Source organism: Mus caroli, unplaced genomic scaffold, assembly GCF_978045245.1.
Source record: "Mus caroli unplaced genomic scaffold, Mus_caroli_1 scaffold_7, whole genome shotgun sequence".
NCBI classification, from domain to species: domain Eukaryota; kingdom Metazoa; phylum Chordata; class Mammalia; order Rodentia; family Muridae; genus Mus; species Mus caroli.
In genome coordinates this window covers 32,042,219-32,063,558 of record NW_028227262.1, presented here as the reverse complement: position 1 = coordinate 32,063,558, position 21,340 = coordinate 32,042,219, and the positions used below count along the sequence as shown (strand labels likewise).

General features: G+C 41.6%; 1 protein-coding gene across 1 annotated transcript; it reads left to right on the top strand.

The window, feature by feature from the left end:
* The first annotated feature begins 8,514 nt into the window (after positions 1–8,514).
* LOC110296212 (olfactory receptor 6C75-like) lies at positions 8,515–9,477 on the top strand. Its single transcript, XM_021164802.2, has one exon. It carries the CDS (start codon positions 8,515–8,517, stop codon positions 9,475–9,477), a length of 963 nt encoding a protein of 320 aa, XP_021020461.1.
* The last annotated feature ends 11,863 nt before the right edge of the window (positions 9,478–21,340 follow it).

The following is a 21,340-nucleotide window of genomic DNA, read 5'->3' as shown; positions in this document are numbered from 1 at the left end:
AAACAAAAACAAACAAACCTAACTTCTGAAAAGTGCTCCACTAGCCCTGGGGATAACAGCAAGAACTGACAAATGGGATTTCATCAAATTTATAAGCTTCTGTGTAATGGATTAATGCAGTGTCAAAGAGTCATCAGAATAGGAGAAACTTGTCTGCATATCTTATGGCGATGAATACTGAGAATATACAAAGAGTTCAAAATGTCGGTCTCTAGACAGAGAGATAAGAGACAAATATAGAGATAAAAGATTGAGATAATAAGTGAAAGACTTATAATAGAGATGATTGACAGAGAGGTGAGAAGCATTCTCTATGTGTTCTGTTTATGTTTGTTCTATGTTTTCCATTGTTTCTGCTTTGCTAGGAAATTCTAATGCATCCACCACTATTGGGTCTAGGATTCAAATTTGTCTGGGTCCAATTTCCAGAGCTTAAACTCTTTTCCTGACACCAGGGAGGGAAAAGTCAAATTATTGCAGATGGTGAATGAATTGAGCACGTACTTCTCAGAAGAAGAAACACAAATGCCCAATAAGTATATGAAAACAACTTCCAATATCCTCAACACCAGGAAATTATTAACCAAGACCAACTGGAGGTTCCATGTCTCTTAAGTTATAATGGCAATGACCAGATAAACGACAAATTCTGGCAAGGATGTGGAAAGGGTAACAGTCTTGGTAGGAGTTTAAGTATTGCATCTGGTAAGTAAGAATGAGATTTCCTGAAAGGGTCTAAAAGCAAGCTGGGTGTGGTGGCTCACACCATCCATTCCCATATTCAGTAGGCTAGATGAAGAAAGGGGTTGGCTGTGTGTTCAAGGCCATCCTGAGGTAAAGAGTAAGATCCCTTCTCCTAAAAACAAAACAAACCCCCCACAGAAGCAGAACTACCACATGATCCAGCTGTACCACTCTGAGCAACAATCCTGAAGCGATCTCGGTTAATGTACTACCAAGATGTCTGCACATGCATGAATTCCATGGCAAGACCAGCAATGGAGAGTTTATGAGATCATCCTGGCTGTCCATCTATTGCCCGCGCTTTTGTGTGTCCCCCTGGTAAGAACACGCTCATGGCAACCGGAATCTTCTGCAGTACAAACTTTATTGCTTACCCCATCAGGAGCCAGTGGAGAAAGGAGCCAGAGAGAGCGAGATATGGCGGAGCCCCCTCCCTTTTTATGGAGGACTGTCCTCCGCCTCGGACGTGTCACTCCCTGATTGGCTGCAGCACATCAGCCAGAGTTGTCGTCACGGGAAAGGCAGAGCACATGGCGTGGAAAGCTACCCCGGCACATGCGCAGCTTGCTTGTTTACTACTTAGAACACGGGTGTCAGTGCCATCAGCGCCATCTTGTAATGGCAAATGTGAAGGCGGCTCCTTACATCTCCCCCTTTTCTTTTATATAAGAGCAATAGGCCACCCATAATAATGAGAGTGGAGATAGAGGTCAAATCCCCAGTGTGCAAAATAGGGGCTTTACACAAAACCTCCTCCCAGGCTCATCACCCAAAGGGGTCTTGGTCTGCTCCCGTGTCGTTTTTCCTGGGGTAAGGACACTTGGACACTCAACCTTCTTGAAAGATGACATGTCTCCCTAGAATAGGCTCATATATGCCACAGAGCCCTTCTACTGCAGTGCTTAGCCGTGCAACTCTCTCGGGCTGCTGAAGCACACTCACTCTATCCCGTGCAATGAGACTAGCCTCGTGGGGTGCAAGAGCTGAGTGGCCAGCGACCTATTGCTTAAGCATAGATAACCATATATCAGGGGAAGCACCATGTTCTAGTGCTGCAAGCGCCTGGGAAATAACCACCATGTCTCTCCTAGTTTTGGGCCTTGAGCTTACAGACCAATCAAAGAAGCAACACTAATCCACAGCAAAGAACAGCTCCAAATAATTCCACCCCCACCCATTCTTTAAAGAAGGAAAATGTTGAAAAGATAGTCCTTAGGTCAGGGACAGGTCCAAGTGCGTGGGGCAAGTCTCAATTTTCAAAGGGTCTGTTCAAATTTAGCCGTCCAATTCTGTATCTCCCAATGCTGCTCTCCCCTTTGTTGTTGTCGCACTGGACATCACCAAAATGAGGGACATCAGTATTCCCTTGGTCAGTCTGGATTTTTCGGGTGAGTCTTTCTGGTATCCAAAATGGGTTGTCTTCATTCTGTGGAAAAACACAAACAGCTCCCCTGGATCTTATCAAAATAGGATCCGGGCCTTTCCATTTGTTATTTAAAACATCTTTCCATTTAACCATCTCATTGGGCCTATCTGGCTCTGAACAATGTCGTTCAGCCGCTGTATCTTTGTTAATTGTCCAGTGGCTTCACCTGTTCGGGAGAGCGCCTTCCAGGCCTTAATAGCCGTGGAGGAAATTTGGGCATAAGCTCCCCAGTGATAATTTGTTTGATCAGCGGTATAAGCTCCCTGACCTGTTAACAGGTCAAAGGTCCAATCTCTCTGCTCTGGAGTCAAAGCGGCAGCATTTGCTCGGGCCTGCGTTTGTGCAGCCTCTTGCCATAGAGCTCTCCATTCCATATATTTGCCCGCACTGGGGAGAGCAGCTTTTGCAATCATTTGCCAGACGGCAGGAGTTAATGCCTCGCCAGCAAGCCTGCCTAACTGCACCAAGGTGAAATTAGCATTGGCTCCATATTTACGAACCAACTTAGCAAGCTCTTTAACCTGTAAATACTCTACTGGAGCGTGGACATGCCCACCCTCGGCTCCTTCAAAGACTGGAAATGCCTGTTGTATCTTCCTTTGTGCCTCTCTTGAAATGAACGAGTCCGCGCACTGCCTCTCTGCACAGGGCTGACGCACTACGCAGGGAGGGGGCTCGCATAGGGCGGAGGTGCACTATGACCTTGAGGCCAAGCAGCAAGCTGGCCTTTGCCAGCTGCTTTTGGCTTTTTTCTTGACCTATAAGCTCGCATTTCTCTCTCATAACGAGCTGCTCCCTCCTCCAAGTCTGTTTCCTCAGAAGGGCTAATTTCTTTATCTGATTCACAGCTACTAAGAACTGGCTCTTTAAACTCATCTCTTTTCTCCTCTTTCCTTCTAATCTCTCCCCAGGTATTTTTCCCTGACATTAACTTTTCTTTTTTCCTTTGTTTTTTCTCCTCTTTCCTTCTAATCTCTCCCCAGGTATTCTTCCCTGACATTAACTTTTCCTCGGGTTCAAGACCCGTGGAAAGGCCTGTATACTTATTTCGCGCGCCATGCTTTCTCTTTTTTCCTGCTCTCTCTCCCCGCTTTACTTCTGATAGACTGTCTTGAATTTCGTTCAGAATTCTCCACCCTGTCTTAACCACTTGTTGACATGTGAAAAGAAATAAAAGGGCTTTTAACACTAGAGAAAGTTCAAGACCAGACATACCTTGTAAAGCTGTAACGCGCCGTCCGTTCCCCAGCTGAAGAGTTCTGAATCTACGTCGGATCCTTCTCAACAGTCTGTTTCCGGGAACACTTCATTAACCACAGTTCCCCAGCTGATGAGTTCTGAACCTACACCGGGTCCTTCTCAACAGTCTGTTTCCGGGAACACTTCATTAACCACAGTTCCCCAGCTGATGAGTTCTGAACCTACACCGGGTCCTTCTCAACAGTCTGTTTCCGGGAACACTTCATTAACCGCTCCTTCTCCGTGATGCAGTAGCTCGCGGGTTTCGGCACCATTTGTTGCCCGCGCTTTTGTGTGTCCCCCTGGTAAGAACACGCTCAGGGCAACCGGAATCTTCTGCAGTACAAACTTTATTGCTTACCCCATCAGGAGCCAGTGGAGAAAGGAGCCAGAGAGAGCGAGATATGGCGGAGCCCCCTCCCTTTTTATGGAGGACTGTCCTCCGCCTCGGACGTGTCACTCCCTGATTGGCTGCAGCACATCAGCCAGAGTTGTCGTCACGGGAAAGGCAGAGCACATGGCGTGGAAAGCTACCCCGGCACATGCGCAGCTTGCTTGTTTACTACTTAGAACACGGGTGTCAGTGCCATCAGCGCCATCTTGTAATGGCAAATGTGAAGGCGGCTCCTTACATCCATCGGAAGAGGAGTAGATAGAAGAAAGTGTGCGATGGAGACGCAGACCTGCTTTATTTGCTAAGAGAGAGCAAGAAGTGTATGCCATTTTCAGGAGTGGAACTGGAGATCACCATGTTAAGCAAAGCAAATCAGGCACATGCAAGCATTGCATAGTTCTCACATATTCAGAATCTAGATTTGAAAACAAAGGTGCATGTAAGAAAGTAAAGCACAGAAGAAATGACCAGTGGGTATGTAAGGGAGAGTAATGGGCAGTCTTGATGGGTCAAGTATATGATATACAAAGATGCTGTTATGAAACCTGTAACTTTGTACAATACAGAAACGATCCAGCCCATTACTTAGACCTTGAACATGTCAATTGAGTGACATGAGAATTTCTCAAGAGCATCAAATCCTTTTGTTTTCAAATGATTTGTATAAGAGTAGTCATAGCTGGTGGCACAGAACTTGTGAGAGTGGCCAACCAATGACTTGTCTAGTTTGAGGCCTACGTCACAGAGAGAAAGCCATGCCTGATACTGGATGACAAGGAATCAGAGGCTGGATAGCCCAGAGGCCTCGGTTAGAACAAATACAACTGGCAAAACCAAACAACAAGAACAACAAAAACAAGTGAAATGATTCTTTTTGATATTCTGCTGTACTCAGATCAGTGCTGAAAGTGGTTGTCATCAGTGGCTACTTCCAGCAGCTGATAGGGGCAGATGCAGAGACCCATAGCCAAACACGAGGCAGAGAGAGGCAAGGCTGGAAGCCTCCCTCATGTCCTTCCCCTGGAATCTAAGGGAACCCTGCTGAAGAGGGGGAGAAGGAATTGTGGAAGACAAAGGGGTCAAGAACCCTGGAAGAACAGTGCCTTCAGAATCAACTAAGCGAGGCTCATGGCAGTTTGGAGAGACTGAAGAAGAGGCAATTGCAGAGCTTACACAGCTCTGTGCTAGGTAGGTCTTCTTTGCCTATGTTATGGTGGCTGGCTTGGTGTTTTGCAGAGACTTCTGACAGAGGAAAAATGGATGTCTCTGACTCTTTTACCTGCTTTTGGGATTCTTCCTGCTGCTGGATTGCCTTGCCCAGTCTTGATGTGAGGGTTTGTGCTTGGTTTTATTGTATCTTGTGCCATTTTTTTTTTTTTTGGTTGATATTCTTGGGAGACCTGGGGTTGGGATCTGGGGTAGAGGGGAGGTTTGGGGAGAGACTGGGAAGAGTGGGGGAAGGGAAAGCTGTGGTAGAGATATATTATATGAAGGAAGAATGGCCATAGTATCTTGACTCACTATAGCCTGTAACTGGACTGGACATAAATGTCCTTCACCAATGAATGGAAAACTGTGGTTTAAGATAGTGAATGTAAAAGAATAAACCACAAACTCTGAGGCAGCATCAATGACCTCACACCTGCCCTGAGGAGTAACAAAGGCTAAGTGAGAGGGACACCTGCTGTGCCGGGGTCATGAACAAGCAAAAGTGATTTTTTTTTCCTAAGAAGGAAAATGTAATTTGATCCCATACGCTGGGATCTAGAATGCCTTTTTTAGAAAACTAAGGATTATATTCTGTTATTAAATTTAAGCATGCTTGCAGCTCGGCTCTAGACCATACAGCACCACAGAAAGTGTAGTAATTGTTTCCTTATGCTGAGAGCTCTTTTCTTTAAGGGGACAAAGGAATTTGTAGCAACATGGGAAATGACAAAGTCTGAGAGGTGATTCCATTACTGTCCTTTGTATAAACCCCATCTGTATCTTTAAATTTCTTCATTTTAAATTATGTAAACTGTGGGGCTGGAGAGATGGCTCAGCAGTTAAGCATACTTATTTGCTAACAGAGAACCCAGGTTCAGTTCCCATGATCCATGTGGCAGGTCACAGCCATTTGTAGCCTCACAGTTCCAAGGGATTCTGATTTCCTCTTCTGGCATCCAAAGGCACCAGGCTTGCACATGGTACACGTACATACATGTAGGCAAATACCACATGTAAAATAAAATTAAGCAAATCTTTGAGGTAAAATAGGTACTTTCTAATTATGTGTTTCCTCAAATATGTATTATTGGGAGACATGCCAAATATACCTCTAAAGACCTTCACAGAGGATTATACGGGCTATTGAGAATGAGGTCAGAAGGTTGTAGAATGCTAATTAGAATATTCTCCTGAAATTTTCCATGTCCAACAAACAAACAATGAAATGTCTCCTGGGATTCTGTTGATATTTTATTTTTGAATCCTTTTCCTCTAATGAATGTCCTAGAGGTTTGTCCTTTTGGACCCTGTGTGACTTCACCCATGAGAGTACACAACCCTGTAGTAGTATATAATAGTGCATAATAATAATATCTATAAATATATTCTCATTTATGACTGCAATTATTTTCACCTCTCCAGCATGGTCTTCCATAACTAGTTGATAAGAAAGTAGCTACCAACCTCCACAAACAAGAAGATTTAACGTTTACTGTCCTCTTTCCCACGATTTCTTTGAATGGATATACAACCTGTCAGGTGTGACATTCATGTTAGTCCATGCCTTCAGGCCCAATATAGAGTTAATACACTTTGTGGGATGAGTGTGCTATCCACGTCCCATGGAGTGGGTGACTATTCCATAGAATATGAGTATGTTCTGGATTTCTAAATGATAACTCCCTCGAGTACTAGTGCGGGTTTGGGTTTTATAAATGGCCTCAAAGGGTCTAGAATTTACCTGCCAGGTTTCTGTAAGGGAGAGAATGGCTGATAGTTTCCTCAGGTTTAGAAATCTCTATTTCTTAAAAATAAGTGGTCTTAATGATTTTTCTGTGGCTTGAAATATAAAGCAAGCATTATTTGTTTTATAGGTCAAAGACATACAACTCTTTGTGAGACTGATCTTATTTATTTATTGATTTATTTATTTATTTTTGTTTCCTAGGAGAAAGATTTCGCTTTGTCGGAAGAAAGAACATCTATCCAGGGCATCTCTTTGCTGGGAGCTGCTTGCTGGTAAGTGTGTTGCGGAAGGGAGGATGTGTGATTGAAATGGAGATGAGTCCTGACTAAGCCAGCACTGAGGTTCTGCACAATGAAAGCTGCAGATTTGGGCAATCAAGAAACTAAGGCAAACTAACTTGTGACTCGTTTCCATTGGAGCGTTTCACTCAAATGCCCACCCTTCCCCATCAAGCAGTTACACACCCTTCCCCATTGAGCAGCTACACACCATTCCCCATCGAGTAGTTACACACCATTCTGCCTTCTACTGGGCAATGGCTCTTAGAAATTTAATTTGTCTTCAGTGATTGACTTCAAACACAATGGGATCGTTTATTAACAATGTTCACAGGAAGGGAAGGATCATGGGCAAACTGTGGAGGCCAGCAGAAGCAGACATGCCTCAAGGGTGGCGGAAGGCACTGGACACCGAGTTACACACTACATTTTTCTTCTTTGTGCCTGGACTGTTTTGCCATTTCCATCCCTAGGTCCACTTAATCTCAGTCACTGGATTATCACCAATCTCATGGAAGCAGGCATTTGAGCTCCTTCTGGGAAGTGGGAAATAACACATTTGGACTTTGTTTAAAACCCAGCTTAGAGTGTGACAGTCTGTCTATAGCTTTTAATGTTAACATTAATACTGTTTTAACATTTAGTTTTAACATTAATACTGTTTCCAGAGGCCACAGTCATCACATACGAGGGCTTCATATCACAGGTCTGCAGTCTAGAGACTACCACTATTTTCTATAGGGTGGCACTTGTGATGTTGTCTGATAATAATATGTTTCTTTCATCTTCAAAACTATGACTCTCTGTTTTATTCTTTATCTTAGGTGAGATGATCCAAAGGTAATATTTTAAGAATATATAATTCTAAACATCAACACAAAACCAAACTATAAATTTCACATTTGTATTTCAGAAATGAGAAAAGGAAAAAAATCTACAATAAAATATTTTAAAATTAGAATATGACTCCTTAGAATAATAAGGGTGAGCAATTTTTTGAACATTTTCAAAAATTGAAAATAGGTTCTCTTCTCATACATTACGTCCCAACCACAGTTTCCCCTCCCTCAATTCCTCCCAGCTCCTCCCAGCTCCCCTCTCCCCTAGACCTACTCCCACTCCGTTTCCCTTCAGAAAAAAAGCGGGTCTCCAAGAGACAACCACCAAACACACAAAAACAAGATACAGTAAGACAAAGCAAAAACCCTCCTAGTGAGGCTGAACAAGGCAGCCCAATAGGAGCAAAAGAATCCCAAGAAGTGAGCAAAAGAGATAGAGACACTCCTGACCTCACAGTAATGAGTCCAACAACAACAACAACAAAAATCAAGCTAAGAGCCACAACATATATGCTGAGAACCTGGTGCGGCCGTGCAGGTCCTGTGCTTAGGCAAGCAACCTTTAAAAAGCAGTGACCACCATTAAATTATTTATTATTTGGTGATAGCAGGTTTGTCTACCAGATCAAGGAGGGCTGATGGCAAAAGAAGTGGAGGTAATGATGAAGGCGTGGAATGAGACAACAGTCCTGGAGTTTGTCCTGGAGGGCTTCCTTGTGGCTCAGCACCTGGGCAAGGTCCTCTTCCTCGTGCACCTGCTGGTGTATCTGGCCTCAGTCACAGGAAACACTCTCATAATCGCCATCACGTGGACCGATCCTCGCCTGCAGACCCCGATGTATTTCTTCCTCAGGAGTTTCTCCTTCTGCGAGTGCTGTTTCATCTCCACCGTTATCCCGAAACTCCTGGCAATCTTTCTTTTTGGAGACAGAACAATTCATTTCACTCCCTGTATCATCCAAGCGTTTTCTTTTTTGTTTCTTGGGTCCACAATTTTCTTCCACATGGCTGTGATGTCCTTGGATCGCTACCTAGCCATTTGCAAGCCTCTGCGCTACCCAGCCATCATGAACCCCAGGGTCTGTTTCCTTCTGGTTTTCTTCAGCTATGTGCTTTCCTTCATCCTAGTAACTGGTGTGATTCTGAGGCTTTCCAGGCTGTCTTTCTGTGGCTCTAATGTCATTCCCCACTTCTTCTGTGACCTTGGCTCCTTAATTCATCTCTCCTGTTCAGACACCAAATCTCTTGAAAGCATGGCCTTCAGTGTCGCTGTGGTTGTCCTTTTCACATCTGTCCTTGCGGCTATATTTGCATACAGCAACATACTAATCTCAATCATGCGTCTTCCATTGGCCAAGGATCGACAGAAAGCTTTCTCCACCTGCTCATCCCACCTCATCGTCCTCTCTCTGATGTATGGCAGCTGTGTGTTTATATATGTGAAACCCAAGCAAGTGAGCAGACTTGAATCCAACAGAGAGGCCGCTCTCGTAAACACGGTAGTGACGCCGCTTCTGAATCCTGTCATCTATACTCTGCGCAACAAGCAGGTCCACCAAGCTCTGAGGGACGCACTATCCAGGGTGAACTTACGGAAATAGTATCATCTGCTTGGGAAGGTGGGTCTTCTTGGTCATCTAATTGAAACTCCTCCACAGTGGAAACCCTTTCTATAATATCTCTATGGTGATTTAGTTTGTGCCAATGTCACAGGATCTGTGCTTCCTTATCTTCCAATGCCAGTTACAACTTGAAAAAAAAAAAAGAATCATGGGTTGACCTTGGGTTGACAAATATCTTCCCTTATTTCTATTCCTTGACCTCATATTGGTGCAACTCAGACAGCATTTATAGAGAGCCCATAAATGGATTAAATAAAACAATATTAACAAAAATATTGCCCTGTTCGTTTCTGTGAATCATATGTTTGCAGGTTCAGCCAACAGGGATACAAAAATATTTGGATGTGTGAATTAAACATGCTTATATCAGATTTATATCATGTAGTTAGTATAAGTAAGTTAGACATGGTTGAAAGGTATTTGGAGATTGCATAGATTGTATGTGAATTTGGTCACTTTACATAAGAACCTTGAACATCCATAGATTTTTCTTATGCAAGAAGGTTTCTAGTAATGGTCCTGAAAGGATGTTGACAGATCAGAATCATACAAAGCCATTGAGCTAAAAAAATCAGCTTTCAGTCAGAGTCGATATGCGATGTGTATGATACATTCTTTTGCTTGAATTTTCTGATACTTAAACAAATAGGTCAATTTTTTCTTTACACGTTATTTGCTGAATTCAACATTTAAAAATATCAGAAACAAAGTGGGTTTGAAACAAATGAATAATAAATATATTTCTTTCTCTTTTGGATCTATTTGTTTTAGAGACATAAATAGCTTAGTATAACTCTGGGTGACTGATATGCACACTTTAAATTTACCATCATCTTGATGTATTGCATATTATTAATAATTTCTTTAATGTGTTCTTGAAACAAAAAAATACAAAATCTCTTAGTATAGGATTATTTTTTCTTAGACTTTAGATTGCAAAGCCCTGTACAATTAGCTTGCTAGGAGATGGTCTCATACCTGTTTCTAGCTTCTCATGTTAGATATTTTTACAAATGTAATTTTAAGTGTCTGCTAGTAATGTTTTGGGTTAAGTCGAATTCTGGCTGCCATTTTATACCACAACTAACAGAATTCACAATAATAAAAGTTCATGCGCACACACATTTCAGAATTAACAAAATAGGCATTAAAATTGAGCCAGTTATAGTTCTTAGGTTCCCTAGAGAAGTGGCTTCTAACAAAGATGATTGACCCTGTGGGGAAGCACACTACACACATGCAGGGTCTGGTTTTGATGTCTCTGTCTCTGTCTCTGTCTCTCTCTCTCTCTCTCTCTCTGTCTCTGTCTGTGTGTGTGTGTGTGTGTGTGTGTTTTACAGGATATTTGAGAATTAGTTATTTTAAGGCATAATCTGATAAAAGACACAACAGTTACATAGCCTGGGAACAATTTGATACCCTGAGAGTGATGGCTGCTAAGAGACAAATTCATCTGTGCCTTTTCTTTCTCCAGAAAAAAGTAATACATTATATATTTATGAAGAAAAAATAACAGCAAGGAGCTCTCATGAGCACCGACAGTGTGCACCGCTTGAATGTAAGAGGTCTGATGCACTTTCTGATAGTCTTACAATCCAGCTGAAAAAGTGAGCATCATCCTCACAGACCAGTCAGCCATTCAAAGATGCCTCACTCGGTTCTTGTGTGCACTTGCTATTTAAAGGAATCTGTCTTCACAGGGTATCTACCAGACACCTGAGTTGGAGCCTCTCAGGGACAAGGAAGTCATAACGAATTACATCCTTCTTTGTGATGTTTCGGGAAATGCTGAATAGAGTTCTGGCTATTTTATCAGTGAGCAAACACTTGGTCCACATAGGAGAAGCTTTCCATCAATTGCCATGGAAGAAAAGGATGAACTTTGAAAGTGATTATATTTTGGTTGACCAGTGAGTAGAGGTGCTTGCTGCCAAGCCTGAGGGCCCAAGTTTATCTCTAAAACCACTCGGTGATGTCCTCTGACCCAACACATGGATTGTGGCATTTATACCTCCCACTAAATAATTAAGTGCAATAAAAAATAATTTAAAAATAAACAACAAAATTTAGAGCCCTTATGAGAGCTAAATGGGCAAAGGCACCCGCCGTCAACACTGACGGCCTGAGTTTGCTCCCTGGAACCCACATGCTCGAAGGAAAGAACTGATTCCTGCAGGCTGGCCTTTGTCCTTGGCATAGTTCTTGTGGAATGCATGCATGTGCCTCCCCCCCCCCCCACCGCACCCCCTCCCCACACATGCACATACAGAAGCACAAAACTACCTACCTACCTAAATAAACAAACTTTTAGTTTTAGAATAATTATATGTGCAGTTTTAAGAACTAATACAAAGTGGGTCTATGCTATCTTTGTTTAAATTTCCCTCCAAATTACATTCAATATATATCAAATATCATATACATACACATCTATATATCTATATAGATATACATAGGTATGTCTCTTGCATATTGTGGTCAGGATAGTGATATTGAAGAGGTCAAATTAAGGTTATTTCCATCATCTCTAGGATGCCTTCTTTGCTCTCACAGGAGCCACATTCACCTCTCCTGACATAATTACTATTCAGGTCTCCATTTCAGTAACTTTCCATTTTCACAAATATGGATGTGTATATATGTTTATATATATAATAAAAGTATATATGTATGTATATAATTATATAGGATGCAACCTTTGGAATTGTTTTTTTTTAATTTTTTATAATTGCCTGGAAATTCATTTAAGACATTGTATGTCTTAATAGTTCATTCTTTTTATTGTTGAGTATTGTTCCATGGTATGTGTATATGTATCTGAGATATAAATGATATATATCACAGTTTGTATAACAGTCTACCTGTTGAAAGACATGTCTGTTTTCAATTTTCAGCTTTCACAAGCTAAATTTCTCTAAATATTTTTTGAGCATGTTTATGTAAAATGTTAGCTTTTATTTCTCTGCAATAAATGCTTAAATATGGAATTGCTGGTTGTATTTTAGATGCATACTGCATTTTTATGACAAACTGAAAAGCTGTATTCAAATACGATATGCTAGTTTTGCTAACTTTCAGCATTACTAATTTTCTTACACAACTACCAGATATTAAGTTTCTATTCCTATTATGAATTGTAATAAGCACTCACTGCCTTCTTGTCAGGGTTAAAGGGTAAATAAAGAGTTCTTGAGCCTTCATCTATTCTGACTCACTTCTAGCTCCCAGCACTCACAGGTACATCTTGATCCTGGACCCTCTGACTCCAGCATACATTTCTGCCTCCCTCCCAGCTCTCGACACAGACAGGTTCCTTTTCTCCCTCTCCCACATCCCCAATCTTCACAGCCACAGGCTTAGCTCCATATGTACATCCTAAGACCAAAGTATATTCACCAGCCATATTTGCCTGATATCTTAGATTTTCTATTGTGATAAAACACTCTGGCCAAAAGCAACTTAGGGAGGAAAGGGTCTTTTTCTCTTCTCTTCTCTTCTCTTCTCTTCTCTTCTCTTCTCTTCTCTTCTCTTCTCTTCTCTTCTCTTCTCTTCTCTTCTCTCTCCCCTTCCCCCTCCCCTTCCCCCTCCCCCTCTCCCTCTCCCTCTCCTTTACTTTTCTTTTTCTTTTTAACTAGAAGTTTTATTCTTAATATCATCCATAAGCAATTCTTTTTCTTTTATTGAAAATAGAAATTTTCTCAAGTAATATATTTTGTTTATACGTTCCCCTCCCTCTACTCCTAGTTTCCCTACCTCTCCTCCCATCTGGATCCTCCCCCTTTCTGTCTTTCATTAGACAAAAATACAGATGCCAGGCTGGGGTGGCACACACCTTTAATCCCATCAGTAAGGAGTCAGAGATGGGCAGATCTCTGTGAGTTTGAGGCTAGCCTGATCTATAAAGCAAGTTCCAAGACAACCAGGATGGTTACACAGAGACCCCACCACAAAAAAAAATCTATGGGATGATAATAGAATCAAAGAATTCAAAACAAAAACATAGGAAAAGACAAATAAACAGAGGAAGAGTCCAATAAAAGGAACAAAAAAAGCTCATCAGATATAGACACATAGGACTATTCTTTCCAACACTCAGGAATCCCCACAAAACCAGAAAACATCATATATATATATATATATATATATATATATATATATATATACACATATACATATACATATACATATACATATACATATACATATACATATACATATACATATACATATACATATACATATATATATACATATATATACACACACACACACATATATATATATATATATATATATATATATATATATATATATATATATATATTGCAAATGACCTGTAGAGTAAGAAAAGAGAAAAAATTAAAAATTAACATTAATATTAAACCAGGTAATTTTTTTTAAAAAGCCAGTAGTAGTTGGTTTTACCATGGTCCCTGGGCTATCTAGTCTCGGGTTCTTGGTCACCTGAACAATGTGAGGTATAGGTTCCATCTGATAGAGAGAGCCTTAAGTCAGATCAGATATTGGTTGGTTACTCCTACACACTTTGTGCCACCATTGCCCTAGTGTGTCTTGCAGGCAGGACGCCACTGTAGATAGTAGGATTTGTAGTTGGTTTGGTGTTTATGTTTCTCTTTTGGTAGCATTCAGAGTACCTTCTAGAACCAAGAACACTACCAGTAGTGGTGAGGGCTCTAGGTGGGCACCAACTCCACTTCTCTGTGTTCAGTGAGTAATGTGGGTGTTGTCTTCAGTGATAGGTCCTTCCTGTCAGCTCATGGAGGGTGACCTATATAAAGCCTTGGCAAAAGCTTGGGTTGTTTTGGGTTCCCATAGTACCTCTTTGGCCAAAAAATTTTTGTGGTTGGAAGCTTCATTTGGTGACAAGAGATATTCAGTTGGGACTCTGTCTCCCCTATTATTGGTGATTTTATTACATTACCTTCATGCATGTGTGTGTGTGTGTGCGCACACACAAACACACAGCTTCTACTGTGTTAGGTTTTCAAACTACCCCTTAAAAGGTCTTTAATCTTAGCTGTCTCTCCCTGTATTCTGCCCATTGTCCTCCTCTCGACTCTTCCCTCCCTCTTCTTCACTTGATCCTTCCATTCTGAACCCCACCCCTCAACAATACATAACTATATATTCTATTTCCCTTTCCTGAGGAGATCTATCAGTCCCCCTTAGTCCCTTACTCTATTGCTAAGCTCTGTGGTTCTATGTATTGTAGCTTGATTATCACTGATTTAACAGCTAATATCCACATATAAATGAATAAATAAGATATTTCTCCTTCTGGGTCTAGATTACTTCATCAGGATGATATTTTTCTAGTTCCATTCATTTGCCTGTAATTTCATGATTTCATTTTGTAATGGCTGAGTGAGTATTCCACTATGCGAATGTATCACATTTCTTTACCTATTCATTTGTTAAGGGACATCTAGGTTGTTTCTAGTTCCTGGCTATTATAAATAAGGCAGCAATAAATGTGGATTGAGCAAAGTGTCTCTGTGGTAGGATGGAGCATCCTTTGGGTATACGCCCAAAAGTGGTTTAACTAGATCTTGAGGTAGATCAATTCTCATCTTGAGAACTGCCACACTGATTTCCACAATGGCTGTACAAGTTAACAGTTCCATAAACAATGGATGAGTGTCCCCCTTACTCCACATCCTAGTCCACATGAGCCATCACTTGCTTTATTGATCTTGGACAGACTGATGATCTTTGTTGTTTTATTCCTTGGGTTCTGTTTCCTCTCTGTTATTCTGACTGGAGTGGCCTCTATGGATCAGAGGGCTTTCAGTAGAGTTGTAGACTGGGATGCAGTCTTATCTCAAGATACTTTTTCTGGTCCTGTCTACTTGGTGTTCTGTATGCGTCTTGTACCTTGAGAGGCATCTCTTTGTTTACATTTGAAAATTTTTCTTTTATGATTTTGCTAAAAATATTTTCTGTGCCTTTGATCTGGGTTTCTTCTTTCTCTATGCCTATTAGTCATGTTCAATCTTTTTATAGCATATCAGGTTTCCTAGATATTTTGGGTCTGTGTTTTTTTTTTTTTTTTTTTTTTTTTTTTAGATTCGAGTGTTCTGAGATAATTGACTGAGCTATCTATCTTTCTACTTTTTCTTCAAGACCTAAAAAATACCCCCCCCCACCTCTAATGTTTATATTTGCTGTCCTGGTTTTCCATTTCTAGATTTCTTTTAGTCTGGAATTGCTTTAGTTATTCTATTTCTTTGTTTAATTATTCTTTCATGTTGAGGTTCTTTTGTTCCAACAATTTGTGTTTTTATGGTCTTCATTAGGGGACTTGATTCTTTTTTGAAGTCTTTGCCTTGCATTTCAGCTGAATTGCTTTTCTCATGGCCTATTTAAATAGGGTTTCCTGCTAGAGGAAGCATAGTGTCTTAGCTATCTGTCTATGGTTTTGTGCTAAGATCTAGGCATCTGGAGTTAGGATGCTTCCAGCATTTCTTGGTGCATATATCTGGTCTCAGGCTTTTGGATTGGTAATCCATTGTTCAGATGCTTTTGCTGACTCTGTAACCTCACCAGCTGTGGTGGCCGTGAGATCCCTAGTAGAGAACAGCTCTGTGGGTGGTGGAGAGTCACAGTGAAATAGAGATGGACTTAAAGGAACAGTTGAAAGGGACAATGGTGAAAAGGTATGAGGACTATGGACCCTGAGTCTGTACCAAGGGGCCAAATCCTAGGGTGGAAGTGGGTTGGGAGGAGGGATTTAGGGGATTAAGAGACAGTGTGTCTAAGAATTCCCTAAAAAGACTGTAATGGGGCAGAGGGAGGAGGATATAGGTTGTTTCCCTAGGTTCATTCCTTTTTGATGGCTGTGGGGTCCCTGGTAGAAAGCTGTTCTGTGGACTGTCTGAAATCACTAAATAATGGAGATGAAAGGAAAGTGTTGAAGAACTGGGCATTCCTGTCTCCACACCAAGAGGCCAAGTCTCTAGTTGATGGAGGTAGGCAGGGAGAATGTAGAACCTTTTTCTTTCTCTCTTTCTTCCTTCCTTCTTTCCTTTCCTTTCCTTTCCTTTCCTTTCCTTTCCTTTCCTTTCCTTTCCTTTCCTTTCCTTTCCTTCCCTTCCCTTCCCTTCCCTTCCCTTCCCTTCCCTTCCCTTCCCTTCCCTTCCCTTCCCTTCCCTTCCCTTCCCTTCCCTTCCCTTCCCTTCCCTTCCCTTCCCTTCCCTTCCCTTCCCTTCCCTTCCCTTCCCTTCCCTTCCCTTCCCTTCCCTTCCCTTCCCTTCCCTTCCCTTCCCTTCCCTTCCCTTCCCTTCCCTTCCCTTCCCTTCCCTTCCCTTCCCTTCCCTTCCCTTCCCTTCCCTTCCCTTCCCTTCCCTTCCCTTCCCTTCCCTTCCCTTCCCTTCCCTTCCCTCCCTCCTTCCTTGCTTCTGTCCATCTGTCTGTCTTTATTTCTTTGTGTTTTTATTTTTTAATCATTTTATTCATTTACATTTCAAATGATATTACCCTTCCCTGTTACCCCTCCACAAAACCCCCATCACATTCCCCCTCTTTCCCTTCCTCCCCTTTGCCTCTATGAGGGTGCTCCTCTACCCACTCACCCACTCCTGGCTCACCACTCTAGCATTCCCCTATGGTCGAGCCTCCACAGGACCAAGGGCCTTCCCTCCCATTGTTGTCAGATAAGGCCATCCTTTGTTACAAATGTAAATGGAGCCATGGGTCCTTCCATGTATACTCTTTGGTTGGTAGTTTCTGGGAGCTCTGGATGCTCTGGCTAGTTGATACTGTTCTTCCTATGGAGTTGCAATCCCCTTCAGCTCCTTCAGTCCTTCCCCTAGTTCTTCCATTGGGGTTCCAAGCACTCAGTCCAATGGTTGGCTGTATCTGCATCTGTATTGGTCGGTGCTGGTAGAGCCTCTCAGGGAACAGTCAGCCATACCAGTCCCCTGTCTACAAGTGCTTCTTGGCAACAGCAATAGTGTCTGAGTTTGGTGTCTGCAGATGGGGTGGATCCATAGGTGGGGTGGTCTCTGGATAGCCTTTCCTTCAGTCTCCATTTCAATTTTTGTCCCTGTTTTTCCTTTGGACAGGAACATTTCTGGGTTAAAAAAATTGGGGTGGGTGGGTGGCCCCATCCCTCAACTGGGGGGCCATGCTTATCTACTGGAGGTGGTCTCTATAGGCTCTATCTCCCCTTTGTTAGGTATTTATGCTAAAGTCATCCCTGTTGGGTCCTGGGGGCCTCTCAATTTCCTGGAGTCTGGGACTTTCTAGTTGCTACCCCCAGTTCCCCATCCCCCACTGCTACATATTTCTATTTGATTTCCTGACCCTCTGTACTTCTTTTCTGTCCCTTCCAATACCTGATCCTGCCCCCCCTTTTTTTAACCTCCCTTACCTCTCTCCCTCCCAGGTCCCTTTGTCCCTCTATATTCTGTGATTATTTTGTTCCCTTCTATGTAGGATTGAAGTATCTACACTTTGGTCTTCCTTCTTCTTAAACTCCATATGGTTTGTGGGTTGTATCATAGGTATTCTGAACTTTGGGGCTAATACCCACCTATCAGTGAGTATATACCATGTGTGTTCTGTTGTGTCTGGGTTACCTCACGCAGGATGATATTTTCTAGTTCTATCCATTTGCCTACAAATTTATGAAGTCATTGTTTTTAATAGCTGAGTAGTACTCCATTGTGTAAATGTACCACATTTTCTGTATTCATTCTTCTTTTGAGAGACATCTGGGTTGTTTCCAGCTTCCAGTTATTACAAATAAGGCTGCTATGAACGTAGTGGAACATGTATCTTTGTTATATGTTGGAGCATCTTTTAGGGTTAAGCCAAGTAGTAGTCTAGCTGGGTCTTCAGGTAAAACTATTTCCAATTTTCTAAGGAACTGCCAGATTGATTTCCAAAGTGGTTTTACCAGCCAGCATCTGCTGTCACCTGTGTTTTTGATCTTATCCATTCTGATTGGTGTGAGGTAGAATCTCAGGGTCGTTTTGATTTGCATTTCCCTGATGACTAAGGATGTTGAACATTTCTTTTTTTTTTTTTTAAAGATTTATTTATTTATATGTAAGTACACTGTAGCTGTCTTCAGACACTCCAGAAGAGAGAGTCAGATCTCTTTACGGATGGTTGTGAGCCACCATGTGGTTGCTGGGATTTGAACTCCGGACCTTCGGAAGAGCAGTCGGGTGCTCTTACCCACTGAGCCATCTCACCAGCCCCTGAACATTTCTTTAGGTGCTTCTCAGCCCTTTGAGTTTCCTCAGTTGAGAATTCTCTGTTTAGCTCTGTTCCCCATTTTTAAATAGGGTTGTTTGGTTCTCTGGAGTCTACTTTTTTGAGTTCTTTGTATATATTGACTATTAGCCTTCTATCGGATGTAGGGTTGGTAAACATCTTTTCCCATTTGTTGGTTGCCTTTTGGTCTTATTGACAGTGTCCTTTGCCTTACAGAAGCTTTGCAATTTTATGAGGTCCCATTTGTTGATTCTTGATCTTAGAGCATAAGTCATTGGTGTTCAGGAACTTTTCCCCTGTGCTCATGTGTTCCAGACTTTTCCCCACTTTCTCTTCTATGACCTTCAGTGTATCTGGTTTTATGTGGAGGTGCTTTATCCACTTGGAATTGAGCTTTGTACAGGGAGATAAGAATGAATCAATTTGCTTTCTTCTAAATGTTGACTGTCAGTTGAACCAGCACCATTTGTTGAAAATGCTGTCTTTTTTCCACTGGATGTGTTTAGTCCTTTGACAGAGACATTGTGGCTGTAGGTGTGTGGGTTCATTTCTGGGTCTTCAATTCTCTTCCACTGATCTGCCTGCCTGTCTTTGTACCAATACCATGTAGTTTTTATCACTATTGCTCTGTAGTATAGTTTGAGGTCAGGGATGGTGATTCCCCCCAGAAGTTCTCTGATTGTCGAGAACAGTTTTTGCTATCCTGAGTTTTTGTTTGTTTGTTTGTTTGTTTTCGAGATGAATTTGAGAATTGCTCTTTCTATCTCTGGGAAGAATTGAGTTGGAATTTTGATGGGGATTGCATTGAATCTATAGATTGTTTTTGGTAAGATGGCCATTTTTTACTATGTTAATCCTGATGATCTATGGGCAGGAACATCTTTCCATCTTCTGAGATTTTCTTTGTTTTCTTTCGTCAGAGACTTGAAGTTCTTGTCATACAGATCTTTCACTTGCTTGGTTAGAGTCACACCAGGATATTTTATATTATTTGTGACTGTTGTGAAGGGTGTTGTTTCCCTAATTTCATTCTCAGTCTGTTTATCCTTTGAGTAGAGGAAGGCTACTGATTTGTTAGAGTTCATTTTATATCCAGCCACTTTGCTGAGTTGTTTATCAAGTTTAGGAGTTCTCTGGTGGAATTTTTGGGTTCATTTATGTATACTATCATATCATCTGCAAATAGTGATATCTTCACTTCCTCCTTCCCAATTTGTATCCCTTTGATTTCCTTTTGATGTCTAATTGCAAAGGGAGGAATTTATTTTCTCCTCCAATCTATTTGGTGTCATGTAGGCTTCTTCTATGTTTATGGGCATCTCTTTCTTTAGGTTAGGGTACTGACTCTTTGAGTTGGTAATCTTTGCTCTCTTCTATACCTACTATTCTTAGGTTTGGTCTTTCAATTGTGACCTGGGTTTCTTGGATGTTTTGAGTTAGGAACTTTTTGCTTTTTGTATTTTCTTTGACTGTTGTGCCAATGTCTTCTATGGTATCTTCTGCACCTGAGATTCTGTCTTCTATCTCTTATATTCTGTTGGTGATGCTTGCATCCATGACTCCTGTTCTTTCCTAGGTTTGGCATCTCTATGGTTGTCTCCCTTTGTGTTTTCTTTAATGTTTCTATTTCCATTTTTAGATCCTGGATGGTTTTGTTCAATTTCTTCATCTGTTTCATTGTGTTTTCCTGTATTTCTTTAAGAGATTTATGGGTTTCCTCTTAAGGGCTTCTAGTTTTGTTTTTTTTGGTTTTTTTAGGGTTTTTTTTAAATCTGTGTTCTCTTGTATTTCTTTATGGGAGTGACTTATGTCCTTCTTAAAGTTCTCTTTCATCTTCATGAGATGGTATTTTAGATGTGAATCTTGCTCTTCAGGTGTTTTGAAGTATCCAGGGCTTGCTGTGGTGGGAGAACTGGTTTCTATTGTTGCCAAGTAGCCCTGGTTTCTGTTCCTTATGTTCTTGTGCTTGCCTCTCACATCTGCTTATCTCTGGTGTTAACTGGTCTTCATGGCTCTGACTAGACCTATCCTTCCTATGAGCCTGTAATCCTGGCTGTGTCAAACTTATGGGGTCAAGCTGTCTCTGGGTGTGGTTCGGGGGCCTGGAGCACAAACTCTGCTCCCATGTGCAGGTTCAAACCAGAAGGAATGTGTGTCTATAACTGGGTGGGAATCCTGTATCTCCTGGGTCTCTGGAGGTCCCAGTTAGGCCAGGTATTGGGGTGGGGTTGGGAACTCACTTATGATCCTGCTTGTTTCAGAACTCTTGTCTCTGGGTGTGGGCCACTTTTACTTTTTTCAAAGCCTACTTTTAGTGATTGGTTGTAAATTCTTTAACCTCCCTTCCACCAGAGGTAGTGGAAAAGAAAGGATATGGGAAAATGGATCTGTTTAGAAATGGTTCTTGAGCAGATCCCTTCTGCATTGTCAGGAAATCTGCAGTTCAATTCACAGGTCAGCAGAGACAGCTCAATCCACTCACAAACACTTCATGAATACACCAGCAGTCCAGTTCAGTAGAGTTGTGATAGCAAACATGAATCAGTAGCAGTGGCACAACCCAGCAAGCAGAGACAACAAGACCTCAGCCTCAGCTTGA

Excerpts from the sequence above, each read along its gene's own strand:
- LOC110296212 (XM_021164802.2), top strand. The coding sequence starts at position 8,515 with ATGGCAAAAGAAGTGGAGGTAATGATGAAGGCGTGGAATGAGACAACA.